The sequence below is a fragment of the Mirounga angustirostris genome, unplaced genomic scaffold (assembly GCF_029215605.1).
Source record: "Mirounga angustirostris isolate CCGP_5_RB_7025 unplaced genomic scaffold, mMirAng1.0.hap1 SCAF_4, whole genome shotgun sequence".
Taxonomy (NCBI): domain Eukaryota; kingdom Metazoa; phylum Chordata; class Mammalia; order Carnivora; family Phocidae; genus Mirounga; species Mirounga angustirostris.
The window spans coordinates 119,659,137-119,677,786 of NW_026991712.1; the positions used below are offsets into that span (position 1 = coordinate 119,659,137).

The following is an 18,650-nucleotide window of genomic DNA, read 5'->3' on the forward strand; positions in this document are numbered from 1 at the left end:
AGACAAGGGGACTTTACCCGGAGGAGAAAGCAGGAAAATGGGCTGGATTTGACTTGGTGTAGCACAGCGCAGACTGAACCGTGGATGTCTGGCTGCAGGGAGCAGATCTCGAGAAATGTACTATTAGACTACTTCCTTTTGTTTTTTGAAGACCATAACGCCAGACCTCACGGCCAACAATGAAGGTATGTTTTTCCCTTAAAGGGGTGTCCTTTCAATCATTTCTTGGGTAAGCTCACCTAGAGCTGAGTGAAGGGGAGAAAATAAGCAAGAAGCAAATAGCTTCTCCTCTTCCCTGGAGTGAGTCAGACTTAAATTCTGAGGATGAGCATGAGGGAAACCTTCCTGTCTGGGGAGGTGGGATTTGTTGGTCAGGATGGCCTTTCCTATGGGAGGTAGAAAAATGAGGGAGTGCACCCCCACAGGATGCCTCAGCACCCACCACGTCTTACTGGCCCCCTACCTGGAAGTTTAGAAACACACTCTGCTCTGCATATGGCAGCCAGAAGTACCAGGGAGTTAACACCCCCAGGGAAGTGTCAGTCAGGGATGGTTTGGAACAATTGGATAAATGTACCCAATTTCTTCAATCCTCAGGACAATTCTGAGGCATGGTCTACACCATTACTGTCCAACAGAAATATAATGTAAATCATTGTAATCCTCATGTAATTTTACATTTTTTTGTGGACACATTTAGAAAGGTAATATGAGGCAGGTGAAATGAATTTTAATAAAATATTTTATTTAACCCATATATCTAAAATATTATCATGTCAATATATAATCGATATAAAAATCATCAACGAGATACCTTACTTTTTTGGTACATTTTTTTTTGTATGTTAGAAATCCAATGTGTATTTTACATTTAGAGAACAGCTCAATTCTGATTAGACACATTTTAAATGCTCAGCAGCCACATGTAACTAGTGATTCTCATACTGGCCAGGCCAGTTCTATACTCTCTCAAAGTTTCCCAGTGCGATTGAGCCCCAGTTGCCTACGGTGGTAAATCTTTGTATTGATGCACCCTACTTAGACTTCCTTCCCTTCGCCGAATGACTTCTGCAGTCTTTTACCAGTGCTGCCTGAGGTCATCTGCCAAATGAACCACTTGCGTCCATATCCGTGCCTCTGAGTCAGCTTCTGGGGACCACAACCTGAGACACGATGGCTCTAAGCCTCTAATCTCTAAGGGTAGCCACATCTCATATTAGTTGTTAAGTTGTTCTCAATTTTGAACTTTCCTCGGGGTAAATACTTGCTAAAAGTTACAGCAAGGTGTGTTCTATGCCGTGACAACCTGAGGGAAGGGTTTGTTCTTGAGCCTCGATAGCAAAGGACAGAACAATGTCCCCTCCCCGGAGGCCAAAGCGGAGGTAACGGTAGCAGTGGCCATGGAGATAGCCATGCCCAGCAGAGGGGCAGCTCCACGAGGGTCACTGGCAGCAGTGTAGCTGAGTGACAAGGAGGTTGGGGCAGAAGACCACAAGGGACTCTTCGCTTTCACACAAGATGGTGTTGGGGACCCTCAGACAGGCCAGAGGACGGTTTCTAGCCCCCCAAACCAAGGGGAGGGTGTACCAGCTCTTACAATTTTATATTTAAAAAGAAATGTAAATTTCTGTAGGCATGGGTGGTAAAGCCTGGACACTTGAGTGGCTTGTTAGTTAAGTCTCGATTTGCTGCCTCAGTCAGGATGACTTCAGAGAATCCTCCATCCATACCTCAGAAAGAAAAACGATGGCAGGTTGAGATGCAGATTGATTCCAGCACTGTTTATAAATTCCTCCAGAAGAGGTGCTTCCTTCTAGAACAGGTGCATGCATCTAGGACTTAGAGCATGACTTATAATTATGTCAAACAACACTGAACACATAGAACAGCTCTATCAGGGGCACACCTGGGTGGCTCAGTCACTAAGCGTCTGCCTTCAGCTTAGGTCATGATCCCAGGGTCCTGGGATCGAGTCCCGCATTGGGCTCCCTGCTTAGCGGGAAGCCTGCTTCTCCCTCTCCCTCTGCATGCCGCTCCCCCTGCTTGTGCTCTCTCTCCCTCTGTCAAATAAATAAATGAAATCTTAAAAAAAAAATAAAAAAGAACAGTTCTATCAGGGTATGGAGCAAAGATGAGAGAGCAATTTTATGTCAGCAAGCACTAAAGTATCCTTAGAAGAAACCTGACCCCAGATGTCCACATGTATTAACAAAATACTTTGTATTGTATTTACCTAATGAAAATGGAAAATCCTTTCCTGCTTATCTGTACTCCATCTCCAATTCTCTTAAACAGAATGGAACTAGCTGTTTTTCCAGGCATATTTTTTTTCCTCAGGCCATCATCTTCACCAAATATAGGCCAATATATTTTAACTTCCATGAGCCAGACATTAGAAATGAACAAAATATCTTACAGAAGACTAGTCCAAACCTGAAGCTTTATATCCTTACCTCCTAAAACCATGTGCCTTCACTACCTTTTCCAAAAAGTGAATTTAAAATGACAATGGCAACATTTTATTTTGGCTTCCACAACACACTCTATTGAAATTACTCTCCCTAAGGTCAGCAGTTGAGCTCCTGTCCTAATAAATCTAACCAAGGATATTCTCTACATTCTCATTCTTCTTGAATTTTTTCTGCAGCATTCAACATATTGAACAACACTTTATTTGCTTATTCCATTTCAACGAGTATTTACTTATCACTATAACACTGTTATAAGAAGCTTCAGATACATCAGAAAATAAGACAAAGACCTGTGCCCTTCTGGAGCTCACGTTATAGTATGGGCAAACTTCATTAAACCATAGGCCTCAGTCACTGATAGTTTTTAGAAGTCGGACACCAAAATGTCCTTTCTGAACAAGCAAGGAAAGGTCTTAGGCTTTGGAGGCTGGAGAATATGAGTCAAAGGCTGGAAGATGAGAGAAAGCTGTGGGGTGATGTGTGATTTTCACCTAAAGTATCCCCAGTCAGTAGATTCCTAAGCATCACTAGATGCCAAGTATAATTGGATTTCTTATGGAAAATGGAGCTGGGGTGTTGCTTAAATCTGGGCCTGGCGACTCCACTGGTTCTCTCAAACCCACACCCTCTCTCCCACTCCTGGCACCATTTTATGAGTTTGGGGCCTCAACCTTCAAGCTGCTCTCCCTCCGAGCTCTAGTCTTACTCTTCTCTACCCCAGTCCCCATGTTGCTGCCTGAGAGATCATTCCGCAAAATACAAATCAAATCCTGTCACTGCCTTTTTCCTGATTCAAGCCTTCTGAAATTGGTATTATGCTTACCAAAGATCCCTTGATACAATATACACCGAGAGACACAGGTTCATTTGTCAATAGAATCATACTTGGAAAAAGCACAATGGAGTAATTTTTCTTTCCTCTCAAAACAAGAGTGAAATGCTCTTCCCATTTAAAGAGGGTTGACATGCTTTTCACTGCTGTAGGAACTATCTGAAGTTGACATAAACAGCAAAGATTCTGAGGAACTGTGGATGTTTGATAGAGCTAAGCTAATCTTGACAGCAACCCAGATAATCACAAATGGTTGTTTGGGGGTTTGGAGAGCTGACAGCAAGCAGTTTAAAGCCTGTGAAACTAGTTCATTGCCTAGACGTTTAGGAGCTGCTGGTTAATCCTCACATCCAGCAGCTTGAGGTGACTGAAAGCCGAGTAGGTGTACAATGTCCAATCAGAAAGAAGGGATCAAGTTTTGCTTCTGCTCTGAAAGTAGGTCCAGAGGGTGTGCGTGCTGCCCAGGAAGAACCAGCACCTGGAGAGGGAGCCTAGGGGCTGAGTTTCCTCAAGACAGCATAGTTGGGGGAGAAACAGCATTGTGACTGAGGAGAATCAAGGTCATCATCAAGAAGAAAGTGCTAACAAGCATCAGATCTGAAGGATGACTTAATAAGGACTGTAAGTATCAAGAATAACAAAAGCGATAATTGCTAACATCTACAGCCCAGGTGGTATACATGAGAAACTAAGCACGTTACATGCATTCAATCTATGAGATGAGAGGTTGCTATTTCTTATCCTTTATATGTTAGCATTTCCCAACATTCCACTTTATTCCTCCTCTCTTCACATATTTAAAATTATCCTGGGTGGATGAGAAACCTCGGGCATAGAGCAGTTAGGAAACTTGCCTAAACTTGAACAGTAAGTGGTTAAGGAATGACTCAAGGCCAAGTGAAGTAATGCTGAAAACCAGACAGTGAGATGTGAGTCACAGACCACAAGATGGAGGTCAGGATGGAGGATAGGCAAGGGATGGGTCGAGGCAAGTGTGTTAGAGCTAAGGTCAGGACGAGTGACAGAACACTGAATTCTCCCCTAACTGCATCCTGGTGTGTCAAAAAGTGAAAATGGCTGCTGAGCGGAGCCACGCAGGACTAGATGGGGATAATGGAAAAAGCATGCCGACGTAAAGAAGAATGATTATTTTGCTTTCTTTTATTCTGTTGTAATAAGAACACTTAACATGGCATCTACCCTCCTAAGAAAATTTTAGGTGCACAATACAGTATTGTTAACTATAGGCACAGGGTTGTACAGCAGGTCTCTAGAACATATTCATCTTGAATAACTGAAACTTTTTTTTAAAGGTTTGTTTCTTTTAGAGAGAGAGAGAGCACAAGCGGGAGGCGCAGGGAAAGGGAAAGAGAACCTCAAGCAGACTCCTCACTGAGTGTGGAGCCTGATGCAGGGCTCAATCTCATGACCCTGCTGAGATCATGACCTGAGCTGAAACCAAGAGTCGGATGTTTAACGGACTACACCACCCAGGCACCTCCATAACTGAAACTTTATATGCATTGAATAGCTTTTAGTTAGCCAGTCATTCAACATGTATTTATTGAACACCTACTGACTCAGTCCACTGAGGCTGCTGTAACAAATTACCATTGACCGAGTGGCTTGTAAACACATTGGAAATTTATTTCTCACAGTTCTAGAAGATGTAAGACTGAGATCAGGGTGCCAACATGGTCCAGTTCTGGTGAGAGCCCTCTTCCAGGTGGCAGACTGCCAACTTCTTGTTACGTCTCCACTTGGCAGAAAGAGCTTGGGAGTTCTCAGGGTTCTTTTTCACAAGGGCACTAATCCCATTCATGAGGGTGGAGCCCTAAGCACCTCTCATAGGCTTCACCTCCTCATACTCATACTGAGTATGACGGGTAGGATTTCAACACGTGAGTTTGGGGGAGACACATTCATTGCAAAAATCTACTCTATACCAGGCACTGTTACAGAAGCAACACCAAAAAAGTAGATACAATGCTGGCCTTCCTGAAGTTACAACTTAGCTGAATAACAATAGATTAAATATTAAACAATAAAAACAGTAAATCTGCTGTGTTGTGCTATCACAACCAGCTCTTTCCAAGGAAAAATGCTGGTGGAACTGAATTAAAAAATTAGGGGTAATATAAAGAAAACAACAACTTCCTATCCTGCAGGCCAACCCCCTTCCCCTGTTTAGCAAAGATTCTCAAGGTTCAGGTGGCTCTGGCAATCTGAACATGGTCTTAGGCTTAGGGTTGGAAGCACTGTCAAAATCACTTAGGCCTTGCCTTCTGCCTTCCAGTTTGTGAATTCCCTCACAGAAAAAGTTATCTGGGATATGCTTGAATACCTTGCAGGAAAGAAAACTTAGTGTTTCTCAACTCAATCCACTCCAGAGACGTTCCGTTTTTGTTTTGTTTTGTTTACCTTATACTGATCCCCATTAGAGTTCATGTTAACCCTGAGTCCGTCGTTAAAAGTATTTTATGTTTTCTGTTTTGGATTATCCACAAATTAATTTTTTTTAAAATGCCTCCTGGATCACTGTTTTTCACACAGTGCTCTGGGAAGTCCTGGGTATTGTTCCACTCTGGGCACTCATAAGCTACGCCTTCAATATTCCTTCCCAAATTATGCCTGCAATAGAGCCCCGCTTGGAGTTGGCAAGTGCTGCCTTCTTTCTCCTTCTGCGACCTGTATTTAAGTCCCCTCACTGTGGCACACGGATCTTCATGCCTCATGGATCTTCAGCAGGATCAGGCATTCTTGTTTACAAGATTCCTTCTATACACTCCAAGGGGCCATCTGACAGAGCCACAACCTCTGAATTCATGTGAAGCTGTTTTGTTACCATCTCTTCATTCACCAGAGGAGAGTCCATGTGTAGAAACTTGCTATAGACTAAAAAGTCTTCTTACTAGATTTTCCTGAGCTTCGGCTTCTGCTTAATTATGCTGATGCCACCTTCTGGAGTCCTGCTCCATCACTTACCTCAGTAGGTCTTGATGTAGGGCCCATTCATTAGCTTCCTCGCCTTGGCAGGATGCTCTTGGAAGGCAGCAATTCAGGGTCTATCCAAAACCAGAGCACTCTCTTTCCTGTTAATCTTGGGATGTTCTCTGTTGCATTGAGGGAGTTGGACAATCCCATGGTAAGTTTCCTAGCTTTTCTTTTTCCTACCTCAGGCACAGAGAACAGACCTGAATGCATTATATCTTTGCCCTTGCCGCAGGGAATGTTCTTAGCTCCTCTGAACCACACCGCATCCTAAAGCAGTTAGCTCAGTGTACAGCTAGTAGTTCAGAACACTGGCCTTGTAATCAGATGTGCTGAGTTCGAATCCTGATTCTGCTAGTTGGTAGAGGAGTGGCCTTGGGTAAATAATACTTTCTAAGCCTCAGAATTCTCATTGTGAAGTGAGTATAATAAAGTATAATGAAGTATAACAAAGCCTACCTGGAAGAACTGTTATAAGTATTAAATTGCAACAGCAGAGGTATTGTGCTTGGTTCAGAGTGGCTACAAAATAAATTGCTAGTGATCATTTCTTCCCAGGCATTTGTATGACTGGGAGATCTAACCCCTCCATCAAGATGTCCCGATAGCACCTCTCCTCAACTATATTTAAGGTACTTTGTCCCATATCATGCAAGCCTCTAATACCAAATTCCAGTCTTCACTCCCCAAACAAACCTCCTAGGAACAGGGCAGAGGGACTGATCCCTTCCCTCAAGTTTCCTCAACACCCCCAACAATGGCCTAGTCTTGGAGTATACTTGTGAATGTCCTCTGAGTATTTGTTCAGGCATATGCTTACCACCTGCACCCTCCTGGTCTTTCCTTCCTGAACTGGGAGCCGCTCCTGAGACAGACTACTTGGAAAATTCACGAAGTTCCTGAGCGGAACTGTCTGAATTCCACCCATCTTGTCTGGTCATGAAAACCCAGGAGTGTCTGGCTCAGAACTGGCCACTTTTTCCCTCCAACTATTTACAGCAAATTCATAATTGACAATCACTTGGAGTAGAATTCATTGCTCAACACAGCACCTGATATCTGGTAGGAAGTTTTGGAAATAAATCATTAAATAGCAGTTCAAGTACCGCCTATTAAAGTCCTCTGGTCCAATTTAAATACACCTCTTTCAGGGTGCCTGGGTGGCTCAGTCGGTTAAGCATCTGCCTTCAGCTTTGGTCGTGATCCTGGGGTCCTGGGATCGAGCCCTGCGTCGGGCTCCCTGTTCAGCAGGGAGCCTGCTTCTCCCTTTCCCTCTGCTCCCTGCTTGTACTCTCTCTCAAATAAATAAATAAAATCTTTTTTAAAAAATCTAAATACACCCTTTTCATGTTATCTTGTCAATCATAAATGGTTTCCTCTTCCCTCCCTCTGCATCCCTATAACAGCTCTCTTTACTGAATGCTTATTAATTGTTCCCAGGTCATATATCTGATAATTGGCAAATCTAGAATCTATCTGTACTGAGTTAAATAGTGTCTTCCCAAAATTCCATGTCCATTGGAACATGGGAACATGACCTTATTTGAAAATAATGTCTTTAGAGATGCATTCAAGTTAAGAGAATGTCATACTAGATTAGAGTGGGCTTAAATCCAATGATTAGTGTTGTTATAAGAAGAGGGACATTTGGAGACAGAGACAGTAGGAAAACAGAGAAGGCCAGGTAAGCATGGAGGCAGAGATTAGAGTCATGTTGCCAAAGCCAAGGGATGCCAAGGATTTCTGACAACCACTAGAAGCTACGAAGAGGCAAGGAAACAGTCCTCCCCAGAGTCTTCAGAGGGGACATGGCCCTGTCAATTTTGAACTTTCGGCCTCCAGCACTGTGAGAGAATACATTTCTGTTGTTTTAAGTCACCCGGTTTGTGGTAATTCGTTACAGCAGCCCCAGGAAACTAATACACCAGCCTAAGCCTGTCAGATGCCAAACATCTTCATATTTAGCCACTATGATATGCTCTCTTGTGTTTGTAGCACCTAAATTCTATCTTTCATGGTACATTTATCAGATGCCTTGTATTTCACAGTAGGAGACAGATGGTGCACCAAGAACTTGAGGCGGGGATGGAGAGGGTGGGGAAAGGTCGAACTATTGCAAGGTAGAGAATGGACTATTTCTTGAAAAGCGCTATTTCTTGAAAAGGTGCCCAATCCTCATTACAGTCTGACCGAGAAGGGGAAATGTGTCTGCTTATGAAGGAAGTAGGGTGCAGAAGGAAAGCAGGACTGGGAACTGTAAGGCCTGCCATGAGCCAGCCCTATGATTAGGCACATGATGTTCAGATGTGGCTGCTTTGACACAGACTATCGACATGGGAACATTGAGACATGGCCTCAAAAACAAAATAGTAACCTCTCGGCTTTAAAAAAGTTCCTAAACTCCTCACTCAGTCCCTCTCAATCCCTGATCCACTCTCCATAACTCCCACTTCTGACACATAGCAGACATTTAACTTTTTAGCTGAGTAAATGAATACTGAGGATAGAAGGAAGTTGAAGGTGTCAGAAATGAGATAATGGTCAACAACTAGGAAAAAGTCAGATGTATAGGAAGAGTCATGAAAGAAGCCTCAAGAATCAGAGATGTCTGCCACTTACATTGGGTAATCAATAGTGGTAACACAAGGCAATGTGGCAAAATATCAATATTTGTCAAATCTTGGTAGTAAATATAGATGTTTGTAATATTTTTCTTTATAGTTTGGTGTGTCTTAAATGTTTTGTCTAAAAAAAGAACAATAGGGTGCCTGGGTGGGTCAGTCGGTTAAGCATCCAACTCTTGATTTCCGCTCAGTTCATGATCTCAGTGAGATTGAGCCCCATGTTGGGCTGTGTGCTGGGTGTGGAGCCTGCTTAAGATTCTCTCTCTCCCTCTCCCTCTGCCCCTCCCCCTCACCCCCCACCCCTCCCCCACTCACAGGTATGTGTGCACATGCACTCTCTCTTTAGAAAAAAATAAAATTAAATTAAAATAAATAATAATAAAAGAAAACAGAATAACAACCACCTCCTAATGGCTATATCAAAATGGATGTGTCAAACTGGCATCGTTCATATAATTTACTTTGATGGATGCTGAATCCTCTCCTTCATCAGCAGAGCTTGTATAGTTGTGGCAAAACAGTTCATTTCCACACACAGATGGACCAATACTTTGGAGACAACCTGTGGAAATATATAGGAAAAGACATTGCCTTGGGCTCTGTGCTCCTGAGAAGTTATGCAAAGGAAATGATAATTCCAAAGAAAAAAGGATGGAGAATATGTAGATGAAAAATTGGGGGACAAAATTGTTTACAACAATGACAAATTGGGAATAACTTAAGGTAACCATGGGGGAGTGTTCACCACTGCTCCCACTCTGGTCACACCACCCTCCTTCTCCCTTAGATCACTGTGGTAGCCTCCAGCTGTCTCTGCACCCACCCTTACACCTACAGTCCGCTCTCAGCGGCCAGAGTAACCCTTTTAAAAGGAAGTGAAATCGTGTCCCCACTTCTCTTCCAAAGGTTCCCACCACCCTCCCTGCTACTAACCCTGACCTGAGCCACCATCTCCTGGGGCCTGGATTTCAGGAACAGCACCCTAACTGGTCTCCCCTTTTCCATATTCTTTTCCCCCAAGGCAACAGTGAAAGTGTTCCTTTTTCAAATCATAAATCGGATTCTGTCACTCCCCTGCTCAGAACTCTCCAGTGGCTTCCTGTTTGACTCAGAGTACACCCATATGACTCAGAGTAAAGTCAGAGTACACATTTACAGTGGCACATAAGGACCTCATCTCCTTCCCAGTCCCCCTGGATACTTTTCGTTGGCTGTTCCCTCTACTAATGTTCTTTTTCTATATGTCCACATGACTCATTCCCTCACTTCCTTCAAGTGGTAACTTAAATCTCCCCTTCTGGGCGAGATCTTCACTAACCACCCTATTTTAAATGTTACAACTCCAGCACTGAGTGCTGAGTAATGTACAGAATTGTTGAATCATTATATTGTACACCTGAAACTAATATAACACTATATGTTAATTATAGTTGAATAAAAAAATTTTTTGTTGACATTCCATATACCTTCATCTTACTTTCCTGTTTTGTATTTTCTCTTAGTATTTATCATCTTCTAACATAATAACTTTACATATCATTTTCCAAATGTCTATCTGCCCTGCTCCAAAACACATGTATGCTAGAATTTAAACTCCAGGAAGAAAGGAATTTTTATCTATTTTGTTCATAGCTGTTTCCCCAGCACCTAGAACAGTGTCTGGTACATAGTTGACATTCAGTAAATATATGTGAAATGAAAGCACAAATGGTTAAGTAAATTGGGCTATACCAAGATGAGGGAAGATTAAGCAATCAGAAAAAACTGGACTTGTACTATGTATCAACTTAGGAACTAAGTCATATGATGCAATGTAAATGTTAGAAGCTTATGATGCAACTTGATCAGAACTACATTGGTGTGGCTTTGGCAACATTGTTCTTTTCTGGTTCTTTTGCTTTCCCTTCCCTTAAATGTTAGAGTTCCCAAGAGGTGTGTGACTGGCTGACTCAGTGGGCAGAGCATGCAACTCTTGATATCGGGTTGTGAGTTTGAGCCGCCTGTTGGGTGTAGAGTTTACTTTTAAAAAAATTCTGGAGTTCCCAAGTTTGTCTTTGTTCCTCTTGTCATTTCTATCTACCCTCACCACTTTAAATACCATCCAGTTTATCATGTTGTCCAAACATGTCTTGTGCCCAGGCTGTGTTTTGAACGTCTCACCCCCATTAGTCATTATTCATATTGTCTTGTATACACGTCTATTAGTAGCTAGATACCATTCTGGGAATAGTTGGCTGTTTATCAGTCTCCCCCATAAAAATAGAACTCTTCCAGGATATGAGATGACTGGGACTTAAGGACTCAATAAATGTTTGAGTAATACCAGATAATAATAGAGTTCATACTGTGTGCCAAGTACCTCTAAGAACCTTACATATATAGTATCATTTAATTCTCACAGCAGGCCTGTGAGAGGTTTAAGCTAGACGTACCTTCACACAGATGAAAAAGGAAATAGGATTGTAAAAAACATGACCAGAAAGTATGCAGACGTTAAATTAGGTATTAAAACGAGGGGATCATAGGCGGTTTTTCTCTTTCAAAAAATTTCTTTACTATTATAGTTAAGCTGCGTGTGTGTTGTGTATGACAAGCGCCGGTATCTGCACGTGAGCGAATAAGCTAACAACTTCAGGGAGCCAACGCAGCACCCGGAAGTTGTAGGGCAAGTCTGGGAAAAGGGGCAGAACCCAGAGGCACTGACAAGCGGTGAGCAGTCTGCGAAGGCGGGGCGTGCGGCGGGAGGAGCAACGGGCCCCACCCACGGAAACCAGTCCTTACCCGGAGGCCAACCGGCTGCTGCTCGCAAATGACGTGCGGGGGCTGTGGGCGGAGCCACTCCTGAGAGGATCCGGCCGGGGGGCAGAGACAGGCTTGCCCATGGGCCGGCACCGATTGGCTCCCTCTGAGATGGGGCGGGTTCTAAGGCTCGCCCAAATTCGTCGAGGGGCGGGGCCTGCGCCTAAGTCTCCCGGAGAGGAAAGAGCGCGACACGGAAGCCCTTTGGGGACGCCTAGGTCCGCAGCGCCTTCGGCCCCAGAGGCGGAGCCGGAAGCTCTACGGTTTCATCCCTGAGCCCCTCTGTTGTCGAAGGGGCAGTTCTCTTCCTCTCGACCCGTTCCGCCTGCCCTTCTTCCCCTTCACCCGGAGGCCGAAGTCCCCAGCCCGGCAGGGCGGTGCTGCCGGAGCTCCCGGACCCGGAAGAAGCACTTACTCCCTCCGCCATGGAGCCCACCGCGCCGTCGCTCACCGAGGAGGACCTGACAGAAGTGAAGAAGGACGTGAGTAGCACAACCTTGCCTGGGCGCCGCCCAGGGCCGGGGGTCGAGGGTGGGCAGGGGCAGGCTGCGGCCCGGCGGGCGTGGAAAGCGGAAACCCGGAGTGGGAGTCCGAGTCGGAAGAGGAGCCTTCGGGTGAAGAAGCACCGCAGGACTGCCCCCGAGGGACCTTGGTGGAAGTGACCCCTCGTGACCTGCTAATCCACGTTTAAAATCGCTCAAAGCGGGGCTTGGGTTCCTGAAACCTTGTCCAGTGGAGCGTTTCTTCGCAGTCAGCTTCTTGCCCGCTCTTCACTGGTGATTTTTACCGCCGCTGCGCTTTGGAGCTGCCTTGTTGGGAATCGACTGCCCAGGTTCATCCTTGAGTCAGAGTCCTTAGGCTGCTGGCTCAACCTGGAGCGAAAGCTGGACCAGTTAAAGGATCCCAAGCAGTGGAGCAAATACGTGAAACTTCTATAAGGGGGGTTGGGGGAAGCTCAACAGCTGAAAGCACAACCTGGAATTCCCCTAGTAAGCAAACGCCCACATATTTAAATTGAGAGGGGGTGTAGCCGAAAACTAATTTACAGGTAAATGCTGAAAATATTCAGCACCTAAATTACGGTCTTTTGCTTGGACGCTGCAGAACTGCCCAAATCTTCATACTTAATACTTGTTAAGGTTTTACTTGTTTTGCCATCTGAGATCTATATGAGTACCACTGAAATAACTTTATATAATTTCAAATTAAACACAGAAACTCAACAGAAAATGAGTTCCGGTTTAACACCTTAGTACTTACACAGAATCGTATTTGTGAACTGGACGAGACAGCAGGTTTTTAAATGTTCATCTACCTTAAGTTCTTCCCCTTTCCCTCCCTTGAAAGGTTTATTACATTGTACTCATAATTACATAATTACACTTGGCGTGACTCATTAGCAGAAGGAAACTGGATATGACTGGGATTTGTGCCTTAGTTTCCTCATTCAGCAGATTTTTATGGAGCACTTAGTATATGGAAAGTACTGTTCTTGGGCCTAGAAAGATACAAAAAAAAAGAAAGGACAATCAGGCCTCTGCTTTATATTCTATTAGAGATAAGACTGGGACATTGATAACTACCATAGAATAAATGAGTGTTGTCTTATATAAGATTTGTGCCAGTGGAACCATGAACTTTAAAAGCTAGGCCTGTGGTGTTCCAGATTCTTTGTCACACAATTTGCAGTGTTGCCATTTAATCTTTACAGCAGCCTCTAAGGGAAATAATTGTCATTCCCATTTTACAGCTGATAACAAAAGACTGTGAGAGGTTACAAGTGAGCATAAATATAAAACCTGTACACACAGTTGTGAACAGTGTCTTCCAGGTTTTTATTCATTTTTTTCCTATCAGTTCATTGATATTACTCATCTCCATGATTTCAATTTACAGCTGTATCAGAAATTCATAACCATGGGGAATCATGAATGGGTTTTCAGGAGGTCTATGGAAAAAAAGTACGTGCACATTTTTTTTCTTAGAAATTTTTTTCGTGCTATTTTCAAAATGGTTGATGACCTCAGAAAGCTTTAAAATTATCATACACATATTTGGACTTCCTTCTTTGTCAACTCTAGGTCCTTATTTCCAAATATCTACAGGAAATCCACTTTTATATTCTGCACACTCCTCATCTTGTCAGAAATTGAACTTTTTCTCATCCCTTCCCCAAAGCTGCTTGTTGTCCCCTGCAGTATTCTGTCTTGATGGATAGTATACCACCACCCATCCTCCTGGAAAGTCCCACTTTTTCACTATGTTCCACCCTCCTCCCCCCTCTCCCCTACCTCTCTAGTTGTTTACCTCATCTTTTGGGTTGAATTTAGTTCTCTGAGGCATGCATGAGTCTAACAGTTCAAAAATTAAAGACTAAGACACAATCCCCGTTTGAAAAGAGCTTGATTTCTTGGGAGGAGGTAGACAGACATAAATTAATAATTTCAAATTACAGTATAAGTGCAATGAATTTTCCATTCATCTGAAACACTATCTACTTGACACTGCTAAGTGCAGGATATACAGAGTTGGACAAAACATGCCTGGTTTTTGCCTGCTTCAAACATATATTTGTTGAAAACAAAGAAATGATTACAAATTATGGTAAGTACTATGAAGGAGACAAACAGGTATTGAGACAGTAGCAGGGGGAATCTGCTTGACATAGGATGGTCAGGGAAGGTTACATTTAAACTGGTTGCTGAAGAATATGACAGAACTTTATTCTGGGGGGGAATAATATTCTAGGCAGAATAGAATTTGCAGAGGACCTAAAACAGACAAGACCTTGGTGACTTGGAAAAATTGGAAACACAGGCAGAGGGTGCCCTGAGGTGAAGTTACAAAGGTGGGCTAGAGCCTGTTCATGAAGGGTCTTACAGATGGTAATAAAGTGCTAGGATTTTTAAAGCTTTAAAATTATCATACACATATTTGGACTTCCTTCTTTGTCAGCTCTAGGTCCTTATTTCCAAATATCTACAGGAAATCCACTTTTATATTCTGATCATAGAGGAGTTTTAAAAAGTGAAAGGTTATAGCCACAGAGGTGGGACTAAAGCCAGGGGAGTGTGGTATTCATATAAGACAAGAAACCAGTATTTCAAGGAGGGAGGGAGTGGTCAGCTGCATCCATGCTGCTGAGAGGTAAGATGAAGACTGACAAGTATGAGATTTGATGGTGAGGAGGTTATTGGTGGCTGAAAATAGTAGTGACACAGAGTGGAAATGAATTGGGAGGTAAGAAGTGGAGTCCCGGTATATAGACAAGTGAAATAAACGCACAGGGTGCTATAAGGACAGAGGAGAGGGGTGCCTAACTCCTTCTGGGGAGTTTAAGCAAAGCTTCCTGAAGTAGATGACCACTGTGATGCATCGTAAATGAAAAATAGGGACTTAGGGTATGAGATGAGAAAACCAGACAAAGTAACAACACAGAGAACTATAGAGTGACAAACAGCAGTTTTTAGGTAGAACATAAAGTACCAGGACGGGTAGAGGTGGTGATAGATTAAGCTCCAGAGGTAGGTAGGATCCATATTATAAAGTACCCTGTCTGCCATTATCAAACAGCTATTATTTATTGAGTACTTACTGTGTATCAGAGACTGTGTCAAGTCCTCATATTCACTGTCCTACTTAGTCCTTCTAGCGGTCCTGCAGGGTAAGTATTTATCACTATTTTATAAATAACCCAAAGCTTAGAGGTTAAGTTACTTGCCCCAGCTCTTACAAGAGTATATGGCAGATTTAAGATCTGAACTGAAGTTGACCTGATCCAGAGCCACACTTCTGATCTCTCTACTATTCTGCCAAAGTTAAGGAACTTTATCTTTTAAGTTGGTGGAACACACCAAGTTTTAAATTTTTACAAAATTAACAACATTTCAGTATTAGTAGAATTCACATAACACTCCAGATTTCCATTTTTTCTTGAAAAATTGGAAGATTTGATAGATGTGTGAAGGAGAAATTTGAACAGGAGGAAAGAAATAGTAAGTACAGCTAGGTATCTTGTTTGTTAATAGTCCATGCAACATAGGATGAAGACCTGAGCTAAGGCAATGCTAATAATAGAAATGAAGTGAAGGTGCAGATTAGATAAACATAACGGGTAAGTTGGCAGGACTTGGTGGGTGGCTGATCAGATGTGGCAGGTGAGCAAAAGAGAGGAAGTGGAGGATGAGTTGTAGGTTTATTGCACAATCGGATGGATGGTGGTACTCCCAAATGAGTTAAGAATATCAGAGGAAAAGGACAGGCAAAGATAACAAATTTGGTTTTGGACAAGTTGAATTTGAAGTACATTTGGGATTTCTAAGTGGAGAAAGTCTCGATCACATACACAAACTTGGGGATCATCAGCATATAAGTGGTAGAGATGACAACGGATGAGGTATTTCAAGGAGTTCAGCTTTGAAATCTATTCTCTCCATCCCCACAGCTTAAATTCATGCACTCAGCATAGCTTACATAAAATATTGCAGCAATCTCCTTATGGTTCTCCCAGTTTTTGCTCCCCCAGTCCTCTCCAAAAGCTTTTTAATTGCTTCTTATTTATAAACCTTTGATGACTCTTTTGGCTACAGGGACATGTATGTTCCTCAACATGTTAAAAAAATTCTTCCATAATCCAAACTGTTTCCCTTTCAACTTCATTTCTTACCAGTTTCACATGCACCCTGCATCCCAGCTACCCCAGACTTGTTAGTATTCCCCTCTGTGCACCTTCATGCTACAAGTGTAGCCTCTGTAAATTTCCCAGGTCATGGAGGTACAGTTAGTTTTTCCTCTGTGCTTCCCCAGTACTTGTGTTTCTCTTTGTTTTTTTTTTTTCTGGGTCATATCACATTGTCTTAAAATTATTGGCTTGTGTCTTATATGTGCTCTCCAACTAGACCATGTGCCCTTTGTGTACAGGATTCAAGTTTTGTTCATCTTTGTATGCTCAGCACTTGGCATATTAGGTATTTAGATATATGAAATGTTTGTTTTGTGAATAAATAAATGAATGTGGGAGTTCAGTGGACTGAGAACTGTAGGAACCCTTCACCCAGCCTACTTTCCTGCCACCACATACTCGGATACTTCTAAGGTCTTCCATTGCCTTTAGCTCATCATGATAAATGTAAGTCAAATTAGTCATCATCATCTTCATCACTAACATTTGTTGATGACTTACTATTTCCCAGGCACTTTTCCAAGTACTTTACATACATTATTTTATTCCTCATAATACTCAGATGAGGAAACTGAGGCACCAAGGAGTTAAGTTACTTACCCAAGATCAAATATCTAGTAAATGGAAGAGCTAGAATACAGTCACTGGCATCAAATTATTAATGCTATTTATTGGGACCCAGATCAGCTTTCTGCCAAATAAGCTCCTTGGGGCATTTCTCAAATGTAAGCCTGTTTTCTGTGATTTCCTTTTCTTCATTTCTTTAATTTCTTCCAACATTCACTATTTCTTTAGCGTACTCCCCCTGTCCCACGCCCACCTCCCTTCTACCATCTGACTCACTGAGTTAGGGTATAGTCTTTCCAACTAACTCCAAAGATAAATACATTATGGACTGTTATGGTTTTACTCTAGGAAAGACACTCCATGGTTTTACTCAAGGAGAATGGAAAACTAACAAACATGAGAAAGTTACAAATTACAAGCCTCACTAAGTTATCCTCTTTGGTCCTGACTAATCCTGGATTCCTTGTTAATGGTAACTAAAATGTATGGAAGCCTCTGCTCTCATCTTTACCCCTGAAGGTGGAGACCCTGAGCATACCTCCCTATTTCCACGGACCCAGGCCCTTTAGATTTGACCAGCTTCCTCCTCACAATAGCCTGGTCTTGGTTTATTGGTGTGAAGATGAGATTAAAGCAGGGACAGAAGCTGCGAGGAATGTTTAGTCTAGGACCGACTTCTGTCTACTTGGCCCTTCGTCTTAATAATATGGATATTAGTAGGCCTGAGCCTCCTGACTTGAGTACGTTTTCTCCCACCAGTTAAGATTCCTCACTAATAATCAGTCACCTATGTGATTTCCTCAAGGGTTAAAAAAAAAAAGCCCTGAAGCACAGTTTTATGTCTTTTAGGCTTTAGAAAATCTGCGTGTATACCTGTGTGAAAAAATCATAGCTGAGAGACATTTTGATCATCTACGTGCAAAAAAAATACTCAGTAGAGAAGACACTGAAGAAATTTCTTGCCGAACATCAAGTAGAAAAAGGGCTGGAAAATTGTTAGACTACTTACAAGAAAACCCCAAAGGACTAGATACACTGGTTGAATCTATTCGGCGAGAAAAAACACAGAACTTCCTGATTCAGAAGATTACAGATGAAGTGCTGAAACTTAGAAATATAAAACTAGAACATCTGAAAGGTAAGATAGTTTGGTGTCCAAGAATTCATTTACATGTGACAATGCTTTTAAAAGTAAAATACAAGGGACGCCTGGGTGGCTCAGTCATTAGGTGTCTGCCTTCGGCTCAGATCATGATCCCAGGGTCCTGGGATCAAGTCCCACATCAGGCTCCCTGCTCGGCGGGAAGCCTGCTTCTCCCTCTTCCACTCCCCCTGCTTGTGTTCCCTTTCTCGCTGTGTCTCTCTCTGTCAAATAAATAAATAAAATCTTAAAAAAAAAAAAAAGTAAAATACAAAACAAAAAACTCAGAAATGATCATTTTGTTTTTGTTCAAAAAGTTTCAGCTTCAGAATTACATTTGATTTACTTTTTTTTTTTACCTTATGTCATTTCATTGGAAAAGTGGAATATCACTCAGTGTTCTGTATTTGTATTTATTTAACGACACCGTTTATACAAAACTTTAATGAATCCCGGTATACACATGAGTTTGTTTCTGAAGTGTGCATAAGATCAATCTATTCAGAAGTAACCCCTGAAGGGGCGCCTGGGTGGCTCAGTCGTT

General features: G+C 42.5%; 1 protein-coding gene across 3 annotated transcripts in view; it reads left to right on the forward strand.

The window, feature by feature from the left end:
- BCL10 (BCL10 immune signaling adaptor) overlaps window positions 1-18,650 on the forward strand; it is a 22,127-nt gene continuing 3,477 nt past the window's right edge. The window contains exons 1-3 of one of the 3 annotated variants that reach the window (XM_045897296.3): window positions 12,059-12,199; window positions 13,614-13,678; window positions 17,815-18,103. In XM_045897296.3, coding sequence (XP_045753252.1) covers window positions 13,649-13,678; window positions 17,815-18,103 — 319 coding nt within the window. In that variant the 5' untranslated portion in view covers window positions 12,059-12,199; window positions 13,614-13,648. Of the gene's footprint in view, window positions 186-11,928; window positions 12,200-13,613; window positions 13,679-17,814; window positions 18,104-18,650 lie in introns of those variants that run through there. The other 2 variants (XM_045897297.3, XM_045897295.3) reach the window with 2 other exon arrangements.